The 27,359-nt window shown below is 36.5% G+C and overlaps 1 protein-coding gene across 1 annotated transcript in view; it reads left to right on the forward strand.

The window, feature by feature from the left end:
* The window catches only part of sle (slender lobes), a 105,976-nt gene that overhangs the window by 63,607 nt on the left and 15,010 nt on the right, over positions 1–27,359 (forward strand). Inside the window, exons 4-5 of the mRNA XM_067760355.1 lie at positions 20,128–20,239; positions 22,944–23,032. Coding sequence (XP_067616456.1) covers positions 20,128–20,239; positions 22,944–23,032 — 201 coding nt within the window. The remainder of the gene's footprint in view (positions 1–20,127; positions 20,240–22,943; positions 23,033–27,359) is intronic.

Below are 27,359 nucleotides of genomic sequence, written 5' to 3' on the forward strand. Positions count from 1 at the left end.
AAATATAATAATAAGCCGCTAGCTAGAAAGAGTTGAGTATCCGCAATTACGTTTGAGATGCTTGCAGATCAGGAGATCGGTTCTCATAGTTTACGTACTTAACTTCCTTTGGCGTCTGTACCAAATAGGATAAATTTAAATACTAGCCACCAGCTTACTCCGTGATTCGGTTTATTTAATTGCCTCCTATATATATCTTTGGTGGTGTCGCCTTGCTCTATTTTCATTTCTGGTTATAGAATAAATAAATTAATAAAATTCAATCGTTAAAACAAATACAATTTTTTATGCATGTACCTCAAAAATAAGCAACGAAAACATCGTGTAATTGGCCAAAGTATCGAACTGGCGTCTCTTTTTAATATATTGCACGTTTTATTGTGATATTTATAGAATACCCATAGCTCATAATATTTTCATAATGGAACCCTATGAAAAAATAAATCTTTGTTTGCATTTTCCCAATAAATGAAAATTTTGGATTACTACTGTTTGCAATAAAACGTGCGATATCCTGTTCTATACTCTCAACTGCGAAATAAAAACCACCTTATAGTTCTTCTCATATTGAATTCTTAATACGGGATTTTAGATTTATTGTTTGCGGTTGACTGCGGCTACTACTCTTAGCCGAATTCACCGATTATCCCTTCCTTAAGACAGTCTGCATCCTATTGGACTGGATTTTGTTCTACCTATGCTGCTTGATGTTACAAAAGCGAAGTCTCGACCACGTCCTAAAGAAGTAGATTCGAGCAAGTTGTTGATCTGCGACGCACAAAGCTATGTGGACAAGGTGATAATAAAGAACTACTGAAGTGAAATGCAGTAAAGTTCACTTACTGTCTTTTAGGAATTTTAATGTCAATACATTTCTGCAGCTACAATTTACTCATTAACCAAACAGATACCTATTTAAAATTCTCAATGAAAGATAAAACAAGGTTTGAAATTTGATATTTACTTAGAAAATCTTAAATTTCCCAATCTAAAATTCAGTTATCTACGATTTGCCTTTTTACACGTTAGTACCCCTTTGTTATGGACTGTAAGGTACATAGTTCTCAATATAAGACCTACTACATTTTTATGCAAGGGTTTGCTTTCAAATTGATGGATTGATGCGGATTCCAGATACTGTTTAATTTGGTGGGCTCAGATAGGCTGGCAGCTGTACTTTAGCACACAACTAGGAGCAATACCTGGACACGGAGAAAATATAGGTTACAATGCAAGAAGTCTTTGAAAAATGATGAATGAAAAATGATCCTGTTAAAGGCTTTTAATTCGTACATGTCAAACTCTTAACAAATGCTGTCAAACCCGTGACACTCTCTAGACTATATTATTAAAAATATTAAAGAAAACTTTTTAAACGAAAAAGGACAGATCAAAATTGCTCAATCTACAGGCAAATTAGACGTAATTTTGTGTTCCCCAAAGGATATAGACAAATTTTGCAAAAAACTAATTTTTGCGGAATTTTATACGAAAAATGAAACTATCAAAATTTAATACTTTTGTAATGCAAGTAAATACTGGAAAATAGAGCTACGGAAAAAGTGAGGTTATGTTGTTGCATCACCTATATTACATCATGATCTCATACATGAATTTAAAAACTATCCCTACCTTAAAATATTTTATATCAAAAAATTACATGACATGAATTTTAGGTTGCCATACCTGAAATATTGTAATGATTGAAGGTTTAAGATTTAACTCAAATCGTCTTCGTTTCGATATTGAATTTTGTATGATAAAACTTGTATGATTTAACGTTAAATCCTTTCAGATGCTTAAATCTATAATATAACTCTAAGTGGAGATATGCTATAAGTAGTGTAAAGAAGTTAAAAAAAGTGTTGGAACATTTTCCTTAAATTCTTAAACCCACATCTTGATACTAGGGTACTTTGGCAGAAAGTTAACAACATACGAGCACAAAAAATCAACAGTTTTCCACCGATCCTCTCATAGTCCTCAATAGCAACGCACTCTGAACAGATAGCAGATCTATTTGTCAAACACAGGACCATCTCTAGCTCCAATTACAGTTCTTCTGCTGAAATAATTGCGGGCAAATGAAGATCGAGATATTAAAAAAATCGTATTTGTGGTCCCATTTGGCTAATATTTGGATCACACTGCTAGGTGGCGCGTGGATCGATATATTCAAAAAAATCGTATTTGTGGTCCGAATTGGTCCATATTTGGAACAAATATTACATACAGTCCGGTAGAAATGACATCAAAATATTTTGGAGTTCGAGGAGGGACAAGCATACGTGGCGCAGAGTCGAGTAAAGTCTTTGGAAGGATTATGTATTGAGGACTTAGATTGTAACAAATTGTCAGGAAAGAGTCCTTGTAATAATGAGTCACTAAATGAACTAAATAGAATGAGAAATAATGGGCAATTAAATAAAGACTAAAAACTTGAAAATGAAATATTTAAAAAAATGTTTTAAGTTAAACGGTTTTATTGAAAACAATACCTACATTATGTAATAATAATACTAAAAGCTAGAAAATAATTAGGTAGGTCCTAGGTACATCACATCCTCATCAATCTAGGGCGTTGATCAGACAATAAAATAAAAGCGTTGGACGCGTCAAATTTCTATTGATAGTCATAAGTAAGACCAACTGAACCTTAACCAGGTTATAGTTTAAATTAAACCATTTTTTTTTTTTTAATTTTATTTATTATCTATTTAAATTTTTATATTACTATTGATATTTAAAATTTATAAATTCACTGACACAGAAGTTTTCTTTTTTGAAGCATATTCAAAAATAAAGTAATTCAAAAAATAAAATACAAAAATAAAGTATATTTAAATAAAGTGGATAACTCTACATTTACTCCCCCTCCAATGAAGCCAAAAAATTTTTTTTTTTATGTTAACTTACAGTGTATATTAAGTACTGTAAGATTTTTGTGTTATAGTTTGAAAAAAAAAAAATAAAAATAAAATTGAATTATGTGTTAATTGCGTTAAAAGTTTATGTTAGTATTGATGTAAGTACCCAATCTTTTGATGATTCGATGTACTTGATAGCTTTTTTTAGGTGTAGTTATTGTTATGTTGTTGAGGTTAAAAATAACTTAATAGTTTGTTAAATATTGTCAATTATAACGATGTATTTGAAGAACCTAGAATGAGGTTGAATGATAGTAGATAGCAACATTGTGTGCACAATTACTCAAAACTTAATTGTATTATGCAGAATATATGTTCAATATATAATTAATTGTACTCTGCATCATAATGTATGTCCAAGTTGTTGATAAGGAATAAAAAGTTGATTCCTTAATTCGTTTGAGGATGATATGAAATTGTCAATTATTCGTGTAATGTTAATGAGTTTAATATTGCGTTTTTATATCATTTTAATTTCAATATGAAAGAATTGATTTTAATAATTTTAATAATTTTTTTTTTTTTTTTTGAATTGATATTTGGAAAATATGTCGATAAAAATTATTTTAAGAAATCTTTTGAGATTTTTAAAAATTGTAAAAATTTGTTTGATTTTATTTTAAAAATCAAAGTTATTGCTTTGTTTTATAGTGCTTTGTGTTATTTTCGAATTGAAAATGAGGTTATTATTTAAATATGAATCTCGTATTTATATTCTGGAGTTTGTATGTCGTTGTTGTAAAATGATAATGATTGCACTCATCAACAGCTTTCATTTGATATCCATATTGTATAAACACTGTCTAGGCATTCACTGGCCCACGTTTTGACATATATCTCGAGACCCTAATCACCAAGGGGTATGAAAATTACCCTCTACACAACTAAAGACCCTCCTGAATAAAAAAAAATGTCATAGTACATCTAAATCGCGGGCCCCCTCAGAAACCCGCCCCCCACTCTCGGCGGGCCTGGTGATATGCTGTTCTTGATATCATTCGCTATAATATTTTTTATTGATAAGCTGGTTGTTTAATTAAACACCAAGCAATTACACGGAAGTATATCCGCACCACCTGAAAATATGAGTGCCACTGCGTATACGTAACATTTTATAATTTCTTTTATTCGCCAGGTATTCGTAATTCGAATAATATTTATTCGAACTTTTTATTCGTTTATTCGAATTCCTTTCCTTATTATTCGAATAGTAATATTCGAATAGTAATATTCGAATAGTATTATTCGAATAGTAATATTCGAATAGTATTATTCGAATTGTATTATTCGAATAGTACTATTAGAATAGTAAAATAAAAAAAAAATATGTTTGTCGTACGCTCATCGCTTGTACATATGAGCATGCACATGTGTGTAAAGATTCAATAATCCTACAGGGGGATAGCGCTTCCCATACATACATACTAGCGGTGGGATTATTCGAATAAAAATTATTAGAATAATAATTTCTTTTATTCGCCAGGTATTTGTAATTCGAATAATATTTATTCGAACTTTTTATTCGTTTATTCGAATTCCTTTCCTTATTATTCGTGATATGTAATGGCGGCCACCGTGGTGTGATGGTAGCGTGCTCCGCCTATCACACCGTATGCCCTGGGTTCAACTCCCGGGCAAAGCAACATCAAAAATTTTAGAAATAAGATTTTTCAATTAGAAGAAAATTTTTCTAAGCGGGGTCGCCCCTCGGCAGTGTCTGGCAAGCGCTCCGATTGTATTTCTGCCATGAAAAGCCCTCAGTGAAAACTCATCTGCCTTGCAGATGCCGTTCGGAGTCGGCATAAAACATGTAGGTCCCGTCCGGCCAATTTGTAGGGAAAAATAAAGAGGAAAACGACGCAAATTGGAAGAAAAGCTCGGCCTTAGATCTCTTCGGAGGTTATCGCGCCTTACATTTATTATTATTATTTTTTTTAATGGTAAAAAGTAACGATTTGTATCTTCGTCGGGAAATTGAAAGATCGAGTATTGATCATTGGTTTCAACAAGTTCATCATTGTACGTATCTTTTACGTCTTCAGGATAAAATGCGGTGCCAACCTATTTTAATCTATATATATAAAAGAAAGTGGTGTTAGTTACGCTACGCATAACTCAAGAACGGATGAACCAATTTGGCTGAAAATTGGTGGAGAGGTAGCTTAGAACCAGGGAACGGACATAGGATACTTTTTATCCCGTTCTGGCTAGGGTCTTGAGATCAAAACGTGGACCTAGGTAATCCTGGGATTTGTTTGTACAATATGGGTATCAAATGGAAGCTGTTTATGAGTACTTTGATAATGGGTATTTTTCGTACCCCTGGGTGACTAGGGTCTCGAGATATAGGCCAAAACGTGGACCCGGGCACCCCTAGAATGTGTTTATACAATATGGATATCAAATGAAAGCTGTTGATGAGTGCTTTAGTACAGGGTAGTTTTCATACCTATTTGTGACTAGGGCCACGAGATATAGGCAAAACCAGGGATGCACCTTAACGTTAAGCTTATCGTTTATCAAAAAATTTCCACCGTTTCTGTTGAAACACTTCGAAATATCATCGATAAAGAAATGATCAAGATAAATTGTATTTCGTTTTTAACCGAAACGAAAAGCTTTCGTTAACGTTAAAAACGTTAACAAAAACGTGATACTTTATGTTTGAATTGTGCTGGCAATGCTATAGCCATGGTGAAGCCGTAAGGTGGTAACAGCGAGCGGACATACACACACAAACTCCATGTAATTTGTTTGTGTAATTTGTTGGTGGTAATGTCAAAAATACTCTGAGAAATGTTCGTACTGTCAAAATTCATGAGAAAAGTTGCAATCAGCTTGGCTAATGCTTTCACCTTTAATGACTCCGCCATCAATCAGCTTTGCCAGCATAGTTTGAAATTAATAATCAACATAAACGATTTGATTTCGTTTTGATATGGCAGAAAACGAAATAAAATCAGTTCGTTAATTTGACGTTCTTAACGTTAATAAACGAAACAAAGTCATTTCGTGTTTTTTTACATTACAGGGTATCAAATTGAAGCTGTTGATGTGTGCATTACTACAGATTATTTTTTATACCGCTGGGTGACTTGGGTCTCGAAATATAGGCCAAAACGTGGACTCGGAAACCCCTAGAATGTGTGTGTAATATGGATATCAAATGAAAGTTGTGGATAAGTGCTTCAGTATAGGGTAATTTTCATATCCCTGGGTGACTAGGGTCTCGAGATATAGGCGAAAACGTGGACCCGGGTACCCCTAGAATATGTTTATAGAATATGGATAACAAATGAAAGCTGTTGATGATTACTTTAGTAGAGGGTAATTTTCATACCTCTGGGTGACTAGGGTCTCGAGATATAGGCGAAAACGTGGGCCCGTGAACGCCTAGAAAGTGTTTTTACATTATGGGTATCAAATTGAAGCTGTTGATGAGTGCTTTAGTAAGGGTAGTTTTCATACCTATTGGTGACTAGGGTCTCGAGATATAGGCCAAAACGTGGATCAGGGTAACACTAGGATGTGTTTTTAAATTATGGATATCAAATTGAAACTGTTGATGTGTGCTTTAGTACAGAGTAAGTTTTACACCTCTGGGTGACTGGGGTCTCGAGATATAGGCCAGAACATGGACCCGGATACCCCTAGAATATGTGTGTTTTATGGATATCAAATGAAAGCTGTTGCTGAGAGCTTTAAAGTAATTTTCATTGTGATATTCGATTTAGTCGCATCAACCTGGCAAAACTGATAAATATGCATGCGAAGCCGAAATAAACACATGAATTAATAATACCCACATACCTATTTACATACGTCCTATTCGATTTGCCTGAAATTTGGTATATAAATTTGCCTATATTAGTATTTACGATGCTTTTTTCCGGGAAGTAGACCATAGACGGACTGGGACTGTGATTAGGACTAGGACTGGGACTGAGACTCGGAGTGGGACTGGGACTGAGACTCGGAATGGGACTGGAACAAAATACATACCACCATCTGGGACTGGCAATAAGATGTGAAGAAGAATGAGAAACACTTGAGAGATGAGCAAGAGAAGGAGAGAGAAGGGGAAGGAGACTGAGAAAGAGATAGAATGAGACGAAAATGGAGATAGATGAAGCGAAAAATACGGAGGGAGGAGTGAATACAAAGATTAGGAAAAAGTGTAGAGGGGCGAGGGCAGAGTTAAACGGAAAAAGCTTATTAAAATATATGCAGATAGACCAAATTTAGGGCAGAAAAACGTCTGTCGGGTCTGCTAGTTTTAAATATTGGACAGTAAGAAAATCTGTTGGTAAAAGTTTTATATCTCCATTTTGGTTATCATCCTCATCATGATGATCTTCAAAAATGTCTTAACATTTAGGGTGAGTTGAATATATAATTAGAATCTTCCAGATTCTTTGGATCGCCATTATAGTTTAAATTAAACTATATATTTTAAAAATTTTATTTATTATTTATTTAAATCTTTATATTATTATTGATATTTAAAATTTATAAATTCACTGACACCGAAATTTTCTTTTTTGAAATCATATTCAAAAATAAAGTAATTCAAAAAATAAAATACAAAAATAAAGTATATTTAAATAAAGTAGATAACTCTACACAGGTTATGCTACGCCTCACATTTTTACAACAAACAGCTCATTGATGTTCGGGTCTACAAATAACCATAAAACGCTCGAGCAAGGGAAGTAGAAAGGAATTGAACCTTCATAGCCTGAACGCAGTAGTGGAGAAGTTGGAGAGAGACAAAAAACTCAATGGCGCTTCGAGTCTTACAAATAAACCTTAAACAAAGTAAAGTGACGTCGTGCGATCACCTCCTAACTCTTGAGGAGGGTTTTTTTGAAGAGGCGCTGATACAGGAGCCATGGCTCTTAACTGGAATATGGGAAGCAGGGTAAAAGCGGCAGTCGTGGTAAGGAAGCACCTATACTGCTCTATGATGTCTAATTTATGAAGACCTAGTGCTGGTCGCAATAGAGCGAAAAATTCCTTCTCTTATCCTGGCATTGTACTACATGGCACATAACTGGTTATATTCTACGGAGAAGTATACAGGTGGTTAACAGAGTGAGTTAAGAGGAGAGAGTTCTTGCCGTCTGGTAATACTATGGACACATTCAGTCTAATGTTGTTGTTGTTGTTGTTGTTGTTGTTGTAGTAATAAGGTTACTCCCCGAATAATTTGGGGAGTGTTATCGATGTGATGGTCCTTTGCCGGATACAGATCCGGTACGCCCTGGTAACACAACACCATTAAGGTGCTAGCCCGACCATCTTGGGAACGATTTATATGGCCACATTAAACGTTCAGGCCATCCCTCCCTCCCCACCACCAAGTTCCATGATGAGCTTGGGGTCGCCAGAGCCTCGTCTGTTAATGAAACAGGATCCGCCACGGATAGATGAGGTTAACAATTGGGTTTAGAGAAGCTATATATTGCGCTGGCAACCCGAAAGGGTTGCGCTACACAGCCCCTTAAATCTGGTATTTTAGTCGCCTCTTACGACAGGCATACCTACCGCGGGTTTATTCTGACCCCCTAACCCGCTGGGGGTCATTCAGTCTATTCGAGGTCTTTATTGACCTGACCGGCCAGTTCAACCTAATCAATCAATTACGCATGTACATTAGGGTACCCCTTATTTTCCAAAGTGTTCCGATTCTCGATCTCACGCCCTAGAAATATGCGAATAGCCTAAAAACTAGAATATAAAAAGTTTTAGGTCAATCGAAAAAGGGCTAGAGGTGGCGCAAAGAGCTTGAAGTTCTGAAAATGACGAATTTTTACAATTTCTTAAATTTGGTCAACCCTACTTCATTTGTTATGGACGAAACGTAATTTATCGTCTTATTAGTAAGTTCGAGAGATATTTGACTTTCAAATAAATCTAAAACAATAAACATTGGTCAAATAATAATAAAGTTATAAAATAAATTATGCCTTAAACACGGTGTAATTACTTCAAGAATGTGTATATAATGAGTATACGTAAATGAGTTTGTTTAAAATTTTTTTTATTATAAACTTTTTTGAAAATACATTTTTAAAACATATACATATATCTTGTGAAACTTTACCTGACACGTATATAATATGATATTATTTCCTAGGATCTAATTAATTATTATTTATTATGTGATTCAAATTCGTTTTTGTAATCAGTTACAACTTGTAATAAATATTGTTTTTCTTGTTCGTCATTTGTAAATATTCTATTATATTCTTCTTCTACTCCCCGTTCTGCTGTGTCGTTAACTACTTTTATATTTATAAAAGTATCCTTAGCTTTTTTATCTCCCCAGTATAGTGGATCTACCTCCAGAAATTGAGATGATATTCCAAACCGACAAAAAAAAATTGTAATTCCTGTTACAAAATCGTGTAGATCTTTTTCTATGGATTTATTGATTTCACTGTGCCTTAACTGTAACCTCTTTAAATTTTCTGTTTCCTTGTCGCAGTTGTCTATGCTTTTGATTTTTTCCACAATCTTTTTCTTCATGGTACAAGAGACGTCATCATCGAACAATGCCAATGCAATACATTCTTCAGACAGGTACCATAGGTGGTTACAAAACTTTTTTATTGCAATGTCAGATATTTTTTTATTAACATTTCTGTATTTATAAATTTCTTTAATAAAAGATAAGTCTTGAAGAGGTGCTCTATGAGGATTGGCACAGTAAAACCAATGCTTAACATAGAATTGTATAGTAACGCGCATATACTTGCTATCGAATTCTCTTCATGCTCCGTTAGTTTAAACTGTTCACGAAATAAATAGATTTTTAAGCAATACAATGCCTTAAGCGGCAATTACCCACCGACGTGTGCCGTACGTACGGGCGTTTGTCGTACGAAACACGTTTGACCGAACCCTCAAGCCCGTAGGAATCAATGTGTGCGTCTGTGTACATGTACATAACATATTTGTGTGTGTATTGTTTACAGATAAGCACTGTTGCCATTGACCAGTTTGCATGCATGCTTATGGAAACATCAACATTTTCCAATTTAATTTTTGATGTAAAAGGCTGGAATTAATATTAAATAAATACAAATAGATTACATATTTATAATCTGCACTTTTACATAATTATTTCGAAATTATTTTCACAATTTTTCAAACTTGAATTAGGTGTTTTTGCATAAAACTGCAAACGGTCAAAAATTAGCCCACAAAAGTTTACTAGGCAACCCTGTCTAGTGAGAGAGTGATCAGCTGACACGTTCTTACGGAAAAAATCAAAATTGTTTTGATTTCTACGTTCCGGGCTACGTACGTACGGGCGTTGCACGTCGGTGAGTTTTCGTTTACATTGCACACTCATAAGACAGGTCGTGTCAGCTGACACGTTTTTGGTACGTACGTTCGTGAGTAACTGCCGCATTAGACATCCACATGATGAGTGGGCTATGGTACACGAAACTTTATGCCATCACTTGCCTCTAGACATATAGACGTTAATTCCAATAATTCCCTATAGTCATAGCTTACTATTTTCTTTTTCAACTATTCCTTAGAGGGTTTTTTAAATAGTATCTTTGCTATCGCTTAAAAGTAATTTCAATTCATTATTTTGTAGCGAATCTCTAAAACTATTTTTGTCTATGTTTTTCCAATTTTCTTGAAATCGCCGAAATAACTGAACGTCCTTACTAGTATTTACTGGAAAATAACTCTCAGCAAAACTTCATAAATATGATGACGACAAGGTAGATACAAAAGCTTTCGCTCAAGTTTTTTTTGTAATAACGTTGCAGCTCCTTTTATAACGCCTGTGTTAACCGATGTTGTATCAAAACAAAACAAAAAACAGGCCACAATATCATCCTTCAGATCTCATTCAAATAACAGTTCATACAACGTATCAGCTATTTCCGAGCCTGTTGCAGCATATAATTTTGGAGCTCCTATTAACTGTTCGCCATTGGTGTGACCAATTGGCGCCGGTTGGCGGAGCGAAGGAGCGACTGGCGCGCCTTGTTGGACAGCCATAACCGTTTAGACGGTTAAGCGCCAATTAAGTAAGTAAGTAAGTATTACTGTAAGTAACAACGGAAGTCGTTCCACCTTTTCACGACCTGTTATTTCTGGAAGTAATTTTCCATCCCAATGCAAAGTGCCGCAATTTATCTATTTAAAAAAAACCTACTATTCAAAATTTGTTCATTAAAGAGCAGTATAGTTTTAATAAGAAAACGTCAAAGAAATTTTTTGTAGTTGTTTGCAATTTGAAAATATATATTTTCATTTCTTTATACTTTTTATTTAGATTTCTTTCGACATGCTTGTTGCAGAAACAAGTTGCAGTGCAGGCTTAAATTTGTTGTGGTATCACGCATTTCGAAAGAAAATTAATAAAAAAATATGTGTGTATACTTTTTTAAATAAATAAACTTCAAGTTTGGCTTCAAGGGATATATGTATTTGTGTATAAAAAAGTTTATTTGAGCGTTTTTACCCGAATACCATGATTCACTGATCAACACATTTGCACAGACTTAATTTACTTTTCATATTTGTTTGTCGAAAGCAATATATATTTTGCCCTGTAACTCTGTTACTGATCGACCGATTTTGAAGATTGTGTCCATTTTAGAAAAGTAAGAAAATACAGATCTTATTACGGTATGGAAAAGCAGTAAATTTTCTTGGGATTTAGAAATATGGAAGCCTGAAGCACGAAATTGTAAAAATTCGTAATTTTTCAGGATTTCAAGCCCTTTGCGCCACCTCTAAATCTTTTTTGATTGGCCTAAAACTTTTTATATATTCGTTTTTGAGCTATTCGCATATTTTTAGGCGGTGAGATCAAGAATCCAAACACTTTTTTTTTCCTCCATACAACGAAGGGCCACCCTAATGTACATAGGTGACACATAGCTCCATATTGGTTGATATGCGCGCGCATCCCCCCTCTCTCCTTTAGCTGAAAAGCATAATGTGTTCACTTTCAATTGAATGATCTGGTATGCCTTTTTCTTATGAAAAAAACGATAAGCCTATGCTTTAAGGGAAAAAATGACAAGCCCAGCTTTTACTTCCGTTTTTATTTTTCACGGATATGTTAACAAGTTTCGGTTTTAGTCACTCTTAAAATTCCTTAAAAAATTTGTTTTCACTTGTTCTCAGATCGCTATTTAAAATGAACGAAATCGGACTATAACCACGCCCACTTTTTCGATATCGAATATTTCGAAAAACCGAAAAAGTGCGATAATTCGTTGCCAAAGACGGACAGAGCGATGAAACATGGTAGGTGGGTTGACCTTATGACGCAGAATAGAAAGTTAGTAAAATTTTGGACAATGGGCGTGGCACCGCCCACTTTTAAAAGGAAGGTAATTTAAAAGTTTTGCAAGCTGTAATTTGGCAGTCGTTGAAGATATAATGATGAAATTTGGCAGGAACGTTACTCCTATTACTATATGTGTAACAAATAAAAATTAGCGAAATCGATTGACGAACACACCCACTTTTTAAAAACAAATTTTTTAAAAGTCTAATTTTAACAAAAAATGTTATATCTTTACAGTATATGAGTAAATTATGTATGTCAACATTCAACTCCAGTAATGATTTGGTGCAACAAAATACAAAAGTAAACGAAAATTTCAAAATGGGCGTGGCTCCGCCATTTTTTATTTAAATTGTTTAGAATACTTTTAATGCCATAAGTCGAACAAAAATTTACCAATCCTTGTGAAATTTGCTAAGGACATAGCTTCTATGACGGTAACTGTTTTCTGTGAAAATGGGCGAAATCGGTTGAAGCTACGCCCATCTTTTATACACAGTCGACCGTCTGTCCTTCCTTTTGGCCGTCAAGGCCAAAAGAAAAACTTTGGAAAATGGGTGTAACACCTACCAAATTAAGTAGAAGAAAATGAAAAAGTTCTGCAGGGCGAAATCAAAAGGCCTTGGAATCTTGGCAGGAATACTGTTCGTGGTATTACATATATAAGTAAATTAGCGGTACCCGACAGATGATGTTCTGGGTCACCCTGGTCCACATTTTGGTCGATATCTCGAAAACGCAATGTATGTATTCAAGAAAATCAACGTTTTAGCCATTTCGGAAAAATCCGGAGTTTTTGCCTCAAAATCTCGCGGATCGTTCAATAAATTTCAGGAGTAGCTCCTTGCAGACTGATTGCCCCTCGTTCACTTACACCAGAGAGGCTTCGAACCTAACCCCGGTCTTTGTAATTGGTACTGCTGCGTGTGCTGAAAAAATAGGTTTACTAAAAATGGTCACACTGTCTGTATATCTTGTTCAAAGCGTAGTTTCACCTGGGGTTAACTCCTAATAATCGTCGCGAACACAATTTCTTTAAATCATTTCTGGCTCCTTGGTGGTCACACACAAATGCGACTTACGATTGCTATTAATGGGCTATTAATACTCATGACTCTCGTGGCACAGGGCGCCTCTAGTTTTTTCGGCTGTTTTTAAGAGCTCCAATTCCCGATGTGCGAACCGTAGCAATCCCGACCATCATTCGCTACCACGCCTTCTGACCCTCACACCACATGCCAGCACAAGAGCTATGGGACTGCTACTTCGCACTACCTTCGTCGACGTCACTTTCCTAGAATCTCTAGGTGCAGCTCCGAAGACTTTCTAACAGATGTTTTGTCGCGCACCAGAGACACACCTTGAAACGTTAGGGAGTGACTATTCGGTCAAGGAAGCCGCCATCGAAATCTTAAGCAGTCTAAGTGGATGTTATTGCGTAACTCATGGGTGAAAATCGTATAATCCTCGGCGCGTCTACATAATTAAAACTTTACAAGGTCCCTGGATAAAATTTTTAAAATGTAGATAAAAATTTGCAGACATTTGTGTTCACAACATTGATTTCAATAGTATTCGTTAAATCAAAACGATATTTTAGAATGAAAGTCGCCCGATTTTAAGTCGAAAGATGTTAACTGCTGTTTTCCGGCCTTATTATATAAGAGCTCATTATGGATGACCGCGTAGCTTCAGTTTTCACTCTTTCGACTGTCCACTACGTTAAGGTGTGTGTGCTACTCCGTCATTAGTTCGACTGTCTTGAGAAAGTTTTAGCTTCACCACTTTGAGTGTTATTGCGAAGGACAAAGCCTCACATGGTAAAAGGAGCCGTAACGTGTAGGTGATATTTAAACTTGGTTGATAGGCTATAATCAATGTGAATCACTCCAAGTGACTTGTTTTGGATAGGGCCGCCAACTTTAGGAAATGTCAAACCGGGAGACTTGGGTGTTGAAGGATGAAGTGTGAAAATCAAAATTAACATTTCAGACGCTTTGTATAGTTTCGCAAATAAACAACAGATGTTTGTATATAAGCCCAACCCTTCTCATACGTACATATGAGCCCTTTATTTTGAAAGTGGTGTAAGTCATTTCCAACTCATGGTCTTAAACGCATTGTTATTTCTGAACGAACGAATATATAGATGGTTCTACAATTATATACTAATAATAAGAATTGCATCTTTTGGCTATTGGACTCTAAGAAACAGGAGGCGAGGAGAGATACCAACAAATTACCACTGAACTTAAACGACATGAAATTACTTATACCACTTTCAAAATAAAGGGCTCATATATCCTCAACTTTAGTATGAGGTAATAATCATTTCATTTTCATTAATCATGACATTGATATCATCGGCCTAAACACCCGCGCTGTTAGTTCTGCTTACTCCAAGCTGGAAAAAGAAGCGGTAAAGATGGGTTTGATGGTGAATGAGGACAAAACGAAGTACCTGCTGTCATCGAGCAAAGAGTCAGCGCATATGCGCCTTGGCAACCACGCTACTGCTGGCAGCCATAATTTCGAAATAGTAAAAGACTTCGTTTATTTGGGAACCAGCATCAACATTAGCAACAACATCAGCACTGAAATCCAGCGAAGAATCAATCTTGCCAATAAATGCTACTTTGGACTAGGTAGGCAATTGAAAAGTAAAGTCCTCTCTCGGCGAACGAAAATCATACTCTACAAGTCACTTATCGTACCCGTCCTGCTATATGGGGCAGAAGCATGGACCATGACAACAGCAGATGAAGCGGCTTTGGGAGTGTTCGAGAGAAAAGTTCTTCGAAAGATTTATGGACCTCTACGCGTTGGCGATGGCGAGTACCGAAGAAGATTTAATGATGAGCTGTACGAGCTATACGCAGACATCAACATAGTCCAGCGAATTAAAACGCAGCGGCTGCGCTGGCTAGGCCATGTTATGCGAATGAAAGATGATGCTCCGGCCAAGAAAGTGTTTCTATCGGAACCCGCCTATGGAAGCAGAGGTAGAGGGCGGCCCCCACTCCGTTGGAAGGACCAGGTGGAAAACGATTTAAACTCCCTTGGTGTGACCAATTGGCGCCGGTTGGCGGAGCGAAGGAGCGACTGGCGCGCCTTGTTGGACGGCCATAACCGTTTAGACGGTTAAGCGCCAATTAAGTAAGTAAGAATCATTTCAAAGGAGTGTTTATGCCCCTAGAACCTACTAAAGGATTTTGCATAACTGATTTCGCTTATTTTTTTAGACAATCGGGATATACAATTTTTTTTTAAATCGGTGCCTTTTTCTGGTAATTTGCTTTTTTTTAACAACTTGCGGACAATTTTATTTAATTCATTGTTCATTATAAATTTTTTGAGAAAAAATATGCAAGGTGAGCACTTAAATTTATTTTATAACTTTTTTAGTGTTTTGTTTTAACCCTCAAATGGGCAAACAGGCAAATCTTCAAAACTAAAAAGCAAATTGGAACATATTTTTTTAAGTTAAATTGTAGACCAAAAAGTAAGGTAGATACGATTTTCAAGTAAAAACTATTTTCATTTCTGCATTAGAAGGGAAAAAAGGAAGGCTGCCTTAGGCATCTGTTGAATCACATCATTTCAAACAATTTTCTTATCGTACTTTTCGTTTCATGCCCACTGTATTGGTATACATTACATACCAGCAATATCGTCGTCACCAACTTCACATTCATATGTACATATTTATACATTTTACATACTTTCGTTCTTTTCGTTGTCAAAATTCTCATAACTACATAGGTAGTGAGAGAAAACTGCAGCTGCATCGAAGTCGGTACCGCAACCAATAACAATACACTCTAGCATCACGCCACCTCACTAAGTAACGTAGGCAATACGCATCTCTTCCTCCCACCTACCGGTCGTTGCATAAGGTAATTAGCAAAACAATTTACCTCTCTTCGCTTGCACCGCTATACTGGAATATTGAATACATTTTTAATGCTTGGACATTGCTGTTCGATTTGAGTGAAGGATGAAGTTTTTGGATCATCATCGGATACAGTCCGCTTATATTATTGACCCGCTAATTAATAGCGCATCAAATTAGTTGTATAGTAATTGTTGTACAAAGGTATTAATTTTTCGTTTTATTTGCACGTATAGCAAGTGGAAAAGCCTACTTGCTCGACCAGCATCCTTGCCTGTTACGGTATATTTTAATAGAAAGACACGGAAAGTAACGAAAACCATTTTATACAAAAATATATATATAAAATACATAGTAAAAGCTTTTTAATATTATTTTTTGGAATGGTATTCGGCAAAACAATTTTTCGAACTCGAACAGCATAGGTTTATTTGGCATTTTTGGCAAATGCATTGCGTCTGTGATGATTTACAAAACTTGCATTTTTTCTTACCATGTTCTCTTTCCAGCCACTTTGGAACGTGGCCATATCTATCGTAACGAACGTCGTCAACCAGATGCTTTGCTCTCTTGCCTATTCCGATCTCTACCCCTTCTTTTACCTTTTGAAGTGCACTTGCTTTTCGTCCCGGAGGTCGTCTCTCCCTGTAATCTACTAGACCAGCTGCAATTTCTTCGTGAAATTGTGGTAATTGATAGGTTTTTTCTCCACTTGTACTACAGCTAGAATCGTTTGACTTTTCAGAAAGCGTTCGACGGTATAAAATATACGAGTTGGTTGCAGCCATATCAATCAGATGATAAAAAAGTCGAATCATTGGATTTCGTGTCTTAGCTCTGCCCATAAGACCGTCCATTAGATCAACTCCACCCATATGCTTATTATATTCCCTTATTATCTGAGGACAGTCTACTTCGAGGTACTTTTTCTGTTTCCGATCGTAGCGGTGGCACTTTGACTCCTGAAGTGTGGGATTTGACCTGGTTCAGTTCCAACGTATGTTGACGCTAATTGTACACTCTTATTGTCTTTCCATAGGACTGTATTTATTTCAACGCCATACGATGATGCAAAAAACTTTACTGAAAATCCTATCCCTTGTTTTTTCACTTCGAGGTCGGAAGGCAATTTACAGTTAGCAATCCTATTGACCCTGATTGTACCTAGACTAAAAATTCCAAGTGCTCGTAAATATACCAATAACGGAAGCGTTGTGTAAAAATTATCAAAATAAAGGATATGGTTTCTTGGTATTGTTTGGGACAAGCGAACAACAACATTGGCAGTGCTTCCTAAGTCCGGTGAGTTTGGTAAGATAACATTGTCTCCTGCGCCATTATAAATTTCAAAGCGATAAGCAAATCCATTAGTATCGCAGAGTACAAATAGTTTTATACCCCATTTATGTGGCTTATTTGGCATGTTTTGGCGTAAATGGTGTCTTATTTTCGTGTTGCACATTGGCTCATCAACACACAGGCGACTTTTTTTTGGTATAGTGTCGAACATTTTGTTTATCTCTTCAGAAAGTTTTCGTATACGAAACAAAGGATCGTAGCCCGCTTGTCCTTTTTGAAATCTTCGGCTTTCATCATGAAAAGACAGGTATTTTTTTATTAACATAAATCTCTTTATCTCTTTACAGGCATGGTGTTCTGTATTTTTGGAAAAGCATTTTTGCCCAGTAGCTCTCTAAATCAGGGTATCGATACAAGGACATGTATAGCAAAATTCCAATATAATGTCGAATTTCTTCTGGGTTGGTTTTAAAAGTTGTATTAACGTTTTCTACGAGCGCTGCGCGATTCGTCTCTTCAGAAATCAAAAATATAATTTTTTCTGAAAGAAAGTAGTTGAAAAATTCCATTGGAGTAGACAGATCTTTTATTGACTGTGGCAATGTGAAGTATCCCTGAAAAGTTATTGCATCTGCCTCTTACGCCATGTCATGTTCGAAAATTCTTTTGAATCTATGTATATTTCAGTTAATTCTGAAAAAAAAATGACTTCTGTAAGGAAAAATTACATAATATATACCTGAACCATTAAACCCTCCACCAGATGGTAAACTCGAAGGACCAACACTTTCTGACACTAGTAAAGGAGATCGTACTCTTTTCTGATGCTTCAAGGATTCTGCTGAGCTTGGTGGGACTACTGATTTCGGTGATGACGCGGTGATGAGCGACATGTCGAAACTTTGATAACAAAATTCTTTGACCCGTTAGCATCCATATCTCTAATACAATTTGAAATACATTCAGCGTCTTCGGGAGATATTTCATCTGGGCTAAAATCTGGATCATTGAATTCATCATCACTGCTAAAATCCCCACAATCTTCGTCTGTATCTACCGATTCCATTAGTTGAATGACTTCTTCTTCAGTAATGTCGGAAAGCCTAAACCTTTTCTCTCGGAGTACACGACCTTTTGTTTCCATTTCTAGAAAAGAAATAATACTTACATACTTTCATATGCAAACACAAAAAACGATCATGATGAACAGCAATTATGAGAATGCAACTTTCGTCGTAAACCGGCAAGGCTGCCTTTACCTTTTTTTTCCCATATTTGTACTTTTTCATTTACACAATCACTAGATATATTTATCAAAAGTTTATACTCGCCCAAACTTTCTATTAAATTTTCGAATCAAGCAAACAAGCACAAGTTCAATTATTTTTCAATTAAATGTTTTATCTTCACAACAGTAAATTTTAGATGTAAACTCACTCGAATCGCGCTCTAAAATGAAAGTATGAGCACACCGAGCGCGGAGAAAAATAAAAAAGTGAGCATAACATAATAACTAAATTCCAAGGAAATAACATTAATGTACTTTGTAGCGAAAATTGCAACGGCCGCTAAAAATTTGGATTTTAACAAAGGCTGTCCCAAGGCAGCCTTGCCCGTTTGAGGGTTAATAACTTGGTGAATTCGGTGATGCAAAGTCCGTGTTAAGCTGACATTGAAAGTGTTTGTTTTTTAAATAGCTTTTGAACAGTTATAAAGAGTTAAATTTCGCAACTGGATTCTTATAACTGGCGTATCCGTTGATACCACTTTCGACCAATTTTCGACATGAACAATAAATGGCCTAAACAGTCTTAAACGAGTAGAAAATATAGTAAAGCGCCGCACGATCAATTTGATCAATCTAGCTGGCCAAAACTAAAACAACAGTTATTTCTGTTAAAAAAAGTAGTTGTCTCACTTCATTGTTATGAAAGGAAATATTTGACAGTAAATTCACGCTGTTCCGCGCAGAATTACTATGGATCGAGCCCCCGGTTTCGGAGGGACCCGGGGTTACATGAGATATGTATGCCAATATGGGTACCAAACGAAAAGTATTTTACTCCGCATTTCCATTGATACTTTTAAGTAGGGTTGCCACCTCACCATTTTTATATTTCTTTGTATATCCTATATATCCACTACCAGCTCGGAAACGGCTTAACCGATTTGAATCAAATTTGGTACATCGATATAGTTTTACATTTTAAGACTGCCACTGTCACCTTTTGCCAATACGGGTATCAGTCTCTTACAAAATTGGTCACCACTCAAAAAATCGCGGGTATGCGCAGCCGTTACTGACATGACATGCCATGAAAAAAGATATATCTTTTTGTTTTCAAGGTTTTTAAAAATTTAATATTGAAAAGTAGTAGTATTACAAGTAGAATAAATCAGTTAAAATATACGGTATAAAAAATCTAACAAATGTAACGATATTTGATTAAGGTTAAACTAGTGAACAAGTATTCAGGTTAGAAGGGTATATTGCTTTTTAATCCAAAAATACATCGAACTGCACACAATTTTTGTACAACTTTAGACGTGCGCGGTTAGCTCCGTTGACGTCAATAAAATTTGATTTCAATATTTTACAGCTGTGATATCTTCTAAGTACCCAGCCCAATGCCAGTACATATCATACTGATTTTTAAGTTTTTATTTTTTTATTTTAGAGTAAAGTGAAGACCAAAAGACCTAAAAAGAGTTCCAAGCAATCAGCTTCATCGGGAGAGGAACCAGTGAATCATGCGTCAATTGCTACAAAAGATATTAAGCATTTAAAAGGTTTGTATGTTCTGTAACATTCTAACATTTATTAGGACGCTTCGAAAAAAGGTTATACAAGTTTCTCTTTGGGTTCAATGTTCTAGAAAATATATCCATGCTACAATATTATCTTTAGTCTGGAATTTGCTAAACATTTTAAATCAAAAGGGAGATGACAAGTTTACACTCCCTTAAAACAACTTGTGTAGATGAAATCAGTGATATTTTCTATAAGTAATCACAGATGCAAGTTTTATTTTATATTTTAAGTAAATGCTTGACTCTTTTCTTTTTTATCGCTTTTATAAAAACACATTTTATGTAAAATAAATAAATGTAAGGCGCGATAACCTCCGAAGAGATCTAAGGCCGAGCCTCTCTTCCAATTTGCGTCGTGCTCCTCTTGATTTTCCCTACAAATTGGCCGGACGGGACCTACATGTTTTATGCCGACTCCGAACGGCATCTGCAAGGCAGATGAGTTTTCACTGAGAGCTTTTCATGGCAGAAATACACCCGGAGCGCTTGCCAAACACTGCCGAGGGGCGACCCCGCTTAGAAAAATTTTCTTCTAATTGAAAAACCTGGGTGCGAACCCAGAGCATACGGTGTGATAGGCGGAGCACGCTACCATCACACCACGGTGGCCGCAACACATTTTATGTATCTATGGAAAAAACAGCCGGCAGACGTCCTGCTCGAAAAATTGTTCACGAAGTTTTATTCTCATTCCCTCCCACACCTCTGAGGACCTGTGCCAATCGGTTGCAAGTAGTGATATGCATACCACACTTTAACCCTTTGATTCTTAAAATGCTCGAAAACATTTTCATAATGGAAAGTTGGTGTCCATCCACTCTAAAAAGCTCACACGGTCTCACAAGACTTTGCAAGCCCTCATGCTTACATATCGGCATGATGGGCTCAGGTCCTATTGGCTTTCCGGCCGCTGCCATCCTGGCCGGCCCGTCTGCTTGCTAGTATCCATTTACCCCTCTGCGTCCAGGTACCCAAGCCAAACGAATGGTTTTATTGGCCCCTAGACGGTTTAACCTCTCCACGCACTCAAACACTCTTGAAGAGTGCCTTGAGCGCAGCCTGACTTTTGCGGAGTATAACAATTCTGTCATATGTGTATCCCCGCTGTAGATTTATCTCTGCACATCGTCTTACGGTGATAACTTCGGCTTGGAAGATGCTCGAATATTTTCCGAGTGGTATGGACATTTTGGTACTGGGGCTGAAGATCCCCGCTCAGATGCCCTGCTTTGTCTTCGAGTCACAGGTATATCATATTAGAGTGTGATCCTGGTGAAGAGCTTCAATTCTGGAGGTGTCCCACGTACATTTGCTCCATAGCACGCTTCTCAAACTTAATTAGCTTTCTCGTGAAGTTGGATGAGTGGAATCTGTTCTTTCAGCTTCCTATATTCCGTGACTGTATCACTTTGCCTCTTCCACCTCCCTCTTTAGCTATGTTAACTAAAGTGCTCCAAGCTGCCTGATCAATTATTATGTATAGAGGCGTTAGTTCAATCAGCACTGCCATTGCCGCCGTCGGGCATGTTCGCATGGCTCCTGTAATGCAAACACATGCCAAGCGTTGAAGCTTGTTAAGTAATTTTAACTTTCTCGTCCATGATCACACAAGCCATTTTGGTCTCATAGGGGAAACGCTTTTTGAAGTCGGTTTATCACTTCGTTTTGAATTATTTTTCTTTTTGCGCTTTTCAATACCGTTTCTCTACTTGGTTCGTGTTACTTGCACTTTTGACAACACCTTTTATCGACATGAAACATTATTCTCCACCTGTGCGTCTGTTGGTCGGTTTTGGGCGGTGACTCCTTCGGATGATCCTGTGACTTTCGTCAACTTTTTGTAACTAACATTGGGATTCGTCCAAATGTACAACATTTTTTCACGCAGCTCTTCGTTAATTTTCATTATTCTCATTGTTGGAGGCGTTACTTCAGAAGCTAACATATTTTTAAAAATGTCTTCAAACATAAATTCAAAAATAATTTATTAAAAGCCTCTTTGTCATTACTAAAAATGTTTAAGGAGCTCTAAATTTTCAGAACATTTTGTACCAGTCCTTAAAAAATGGTTTTCGGACCCTGAGTATACGCCATGGAGCAAAAGAAAAAAAAACACTACACAATTTTATTCTATTATTGTAGCATATTATTTGTCTAGAATATTGGACTCAAATACAACCTTTTAAAACATAATAAAAATTTTTTTTATGAAGAATTATGTGTTTTTCGATCCTTTATTCAAATTCAAGAGCAGACCTGTTAAGTACTGAGTATGTAGTACCAACCCAACAAACACTGAAGCTAGATAAATATTAGAGGAAGATTAAATAAATACCCTCGTTCTGGAATCTGTATTGGCGACTCGGGAAACACTAGAGAAACATAGCGTTCTCAAACAAAATGGAATTTTAATGAGAACTAATTTTGCATTCATTCTCGTATCGATGACTTGTGTAGCTAACATGCCTACAACACTTTCTCTTCCGTTAGAGTAAGAGTGCAGCATGAGGGTAACATTTTTCCCAGAAAGAAAACGCAATTATGCACATTTGTTAAATAGGGTCATTTATAAAACCGAACTTACATTTCGACAGTTCAGTACTTAACCCTTTACTTGTTTTTATTTTTAAATACTGAGGTACTGCTTAAGAGTGTTCACATAGTTAATTATATATCTTTTCAGAAAAATCAACAGTTGCTTTGGAACAGGCTTTAAGAGCGTCAGCTAAAATTTTGATGAATGAAGCTCGTAAAATTAAATCTCCACAGCAGGTAAAAAATTATGTATTCGTTAAATTTAATATATTAAACTTAGAATTATATTACATCAAAAAACCTAGCAATGATTTTTAATTGGAGCACTAACTATCTAGTTCTTATACCAAAATGTGTGTCACGAGGTGTGCAGGGTAAAAAGTTGAAAATTTGCTTCTCTACAGGGTTACGTTAAAAGCAAACGAAACATGAAGATCCTTTACAGGAAGAAAAGATGAGTGCGAGGCGCTTGAGCTGCTAGCTACCAGGAATAACCCCAGCAAATTTTACCAAAAATCCGGCGAGAGACCGAAGGTTTAAGCCCGGAGCAAACTCCTCCAAACTAAAACGGCGACCCGGTACCCATGCCCAGAAGGTGCTGAAATTATGAAGGGAACGCTTATCTGTGCTTCTAAAAGGAGAAAACGATGAAACGCCTAGGGAAGATGATGAACACGAGGGCGCAATTGATGATGATGGAATTTTCGTCCCTCCAGCCGACTTTCACAAAGTAAGAAAAGCGATTACCAGGTTTAAAAAAACAGTAAGGCCGCGGGTGCTGATGAATTACCTGCGGAGCTTTTCAAATAAGACGGCGAGAAGCTATTAAATCACATGCATCGAAAAGAATGTGGTCGCCAAGTTCAAAAGACGGGGGATGTTGCAAACTGCACCAACTATCGCAGAATTGGCGTTCTTAGTATCGCATATAAGGTTCTGTCAATTGTATTGTGCGCAAGGTTGAAGCCCACGATTAATCGGCTGATTGGACCTTATCAGCGCGGCTTCAGATCTGATAAATCTACCGTTGATCAGATTTTCACTATGCGCCAAATCTTGAAACAACACGCGAAAAAAGAATTGATACACATCACCTCTTAAACGTTTTTAAAGCCGCCTTCGACAGCACGTAAAGGAGCTGACTATATGAAGCTACGTCTGAATTTGGTTTGCTTTTTTAAACTTATGCGGCTCTGCAAAATGACTTTGAGCAACACCATCATCTCAGTCAGAATTGGGTGGCTCTCTCCGAGCCGTTTGAAACTAAATGAGGTTTTAGACATGGTAACCTCCTATCGAGCGATTTGTTTACTTTGAGGCTAGAGAAAAGTATACTAGCTGCAGAACTTAGCACCTGTGGAACAATATTCTATATGAGCGTGCAGTTACTAGCGCCCGCGCCGTAAGTTGTGCTTTCTCCAAACTGGAATAGAAGCGGAGAAGTTGTGTGATCGTTAAGGAGGAGAACACAAAATACCTGCTGTCATCAAGCAAAGAGTCAGCGCATTTGCACCTCGGCAACCTCGTCACTTTTAAGAAAATAAAAAAAATTAATGTAAGGCGCGATAACCTCCGAAGAGATTTTAGGTCGAGCTTCTCTTCCAATTTGCGTCGTACTCCTCTTGATTTTTCCTACAAATTGGCCGGACGGGACCTACATGTTTTAAGCTGACTCCGAACGGCATCTGCAAGGCAGATGAGTTTTCACTGAGAGCTGTTCATGGCAGAAATAAACTCGGAGCGCTTGCCAAAGACTTCGTTTATTTGAGAAGCAGCATTAACACAAACACCTGCATCAGCTTTGAAAACCAGCAATAATTGCTACTTTGGACTAGGCACGCAACTGAAAAGTAAAGCCTTCTTCCGGCAAACGAAAATTATGCTCTACATGCACTTATCGTACCTGTTCTGCTGTATGGTGCAGCAGCACCATGAGGCGGCTGTTAAAGTGTTCAAGAGAACTCGCGGCCGGTACGGCGCGTACCGAAAAAGATTTAATGATGAACTGTGTAAGCTTTATGCAGACACCAACATCGTCCAGAGAATTAAAACAAAGCGGCTACGCTGGCGAATGAAAGAGAATGCTTCGGCTAAAAAAGTATTTTTATCGAACCCGCCCTCCACTCCGCTAGAAGGACCAGGTGGATAACGATTTAAATTACCTTGATGTGACCAATTGGCACCTGTTGACAAGACAAAGGAGAGACTGGTGCCTTGTTGGACCGCAATAATCGTTTAAACGGTTAAGCGCCAATTAAGAAAGTAATTCGTTTGTCAGTTATCGGTTGTCATGTTAACAACCTGACAATGAAACAGATTATTCCATTTTGTGCTAGCATCTCAACTAAATCATTTTTTCCATATTTTTATTTGTTTCAAAATTATGGGAATTGGAATAGAAAATAAAAACATTTAACGACATTCTTCCATCGAAAATAATCTTTAGCACGGCACAGTGAACGCTTAAATTGTAGGGATCTAGGGCCTCAGTCAACAGCGACCCTGCCCCAAGGTGGTTTTCCATTTAGATACTGCAACATTCAACTTTGGCGTCTTGAAATCCCTAACATCGAACGGCTGCTCAATGTAAGGTACTGTCAAATCAAGCAGATATCTTATTGAACTGGACTATTATTTCAAAAGCTATTCGCATTTTCAAATCTCCCGGCATACTTTTTATCGTCATAAAAAGTGAGTTAAAGTTCAAGTTAACATCGCTGACCATCAACGATACCTGGGAACAACCTATATTGCGTTCAGTTGGCAAACTTCATGTCTGCCCACACGTGTTTCCTACAGCACTTTACCTGAGACTTATACGGGTGCCTTCTAGTAAGCCTTCGAATTTAAAAATTTTCAAATAAAATAATAGGGCATTTCTCCCAGTCTAGGAAGCGCAGTAAACGTAGAAAGTATTCCACGTTTTCTAGAGCAAATAAGCAACACTCAGAGAACGCACCAGTTACACAAATTTAAGGCCCTTCGATCTGATCCTGCATTTAATGTCAGAAGCTAAATATAAAATGTAAATTTTATAAACGGCTTATACTCAATACCCTCTATCAGCAATTATAACAGAAACTAGACTTATCTCAAGTGGTATTTATTCACATTTTGAAAAATTCTCTATCAGCAAAAAATGTTATTTCAAAAGCAAAACCCAGGTATACTTAAGCATAGAAAATTTTAGCCCTAATCGCATAACGTCGGGGTGCAAGGGTGTAAGGAATTTCTTTCTTCTCGATACAGAGTAATGGCCCTTTAACTGTACTAAAAAATATCTACATCGCATAAAGTTTCTAGCAACTCCTTTGAAAATTACCCAATCCTATAGATTGGGGAACGATATGCTAAACTTCGACGTCAAGAGAGACTTTAATAATACGCTTTTAAATAAAAAATGACAACCTCATAATTTTAAGAATTACCTTCTTTTTTTTTGTGGTCTGCTGTCAAAAGTTGCGAGAAATTAAACAATTTGCTATTTAAACTAGATGAACTTAAATGGAAGTGAAAAAAGGCTTCCCCGACAAGCAAATATACGTCTTTAATTAAACTGTTCCGCATTCAAAGATATTTGTGAGTTTTGATATTTTAGTATCTTTTGAGGAAAAAGTAGCTTCCTATACTGATTTTGGCATTAAATTTAGAAATAAATATTCAATGGAAAGAATTATTTACCACAGGCGTCGATTTTTAATACATGTCAAAAAATTTCGGGAGCAATAATCCGAAGGCGGCAAAGTAATACTTGTACTCCATCAAGATATTTTTGCAAAAAAAAAAATGTTTAAGACTTTCATGTGGTTGATGTAATTTTGGTGATATTGTTGTACACAGGAAAGAATTAACTAAAAAGGCGTTTGAGTGTAATTATTCGGTTTTTTGTGAATATCTATTAATAAAAGAACAGTTTCTTATTTCCGACTTCTAATTATTGAATTACATTACAGAATTCTTGAATTCAACTCTGCTGACATTTCCTTTTGTGTCTTCTATTCCCCTTTACATTTGCCAATTCCTCTTAAAAGAAATCGTGAAATAAAACACGGAATACAACAAGAATTAGCAACAAAAATTTTAAGAACTGCTTGGTGCGGCGCTGCTGAACTATTTCCCCTCTTTCTCACCCTCTTAGATGGTCATGTTCAATTAAAAGATTGTGCACTCAATTTTAAATTGACGGCTGATAAAAAACAGCGAATTTTTACAAAACGTTTGCTAATAACTTACATAGAATTGAATGATAATTATCCGCCACCGGACTATGATAAAAACGCGTTTTCAGATACTCCTTTGACAATTTTTGTGCTATTGTAAGCGTTATTTGCCATCATCCGGTGGCAAAATCCTGAGCCAGATAAATAATTTTACATGTAAATGCAACAACAACGATTTGAGCCAGATAAATCCAGATAGAAGTCTGGTTCAATTTGTGAGCCCAAATTATCTGGCTCACTGGAATTACTTCTTTTTAGTTTGGCAACGCTGCCTTTAATAAACCCACTTTTTCAAAAATAGATGTCGCTGCTTAGCCTTTCGCCGTATGAGTTAAATGAAAAAC

Source organism: Eurosta solidaginis, chromosome 1 (genome assembly GCF_040869045.1).
Source record: "Eurosta solidaginis isolate ZX-2024a chromosome 1, ASM4086904v1, whole genome shotgun sequence".
Classification (NCBI taxonomy): domain Eukaryota; kingdom Metazoa; phylum Arthropoda; class Insecta; order Diptera; family Tephritidae; genus Eurosta; species Eurosta solidaginis.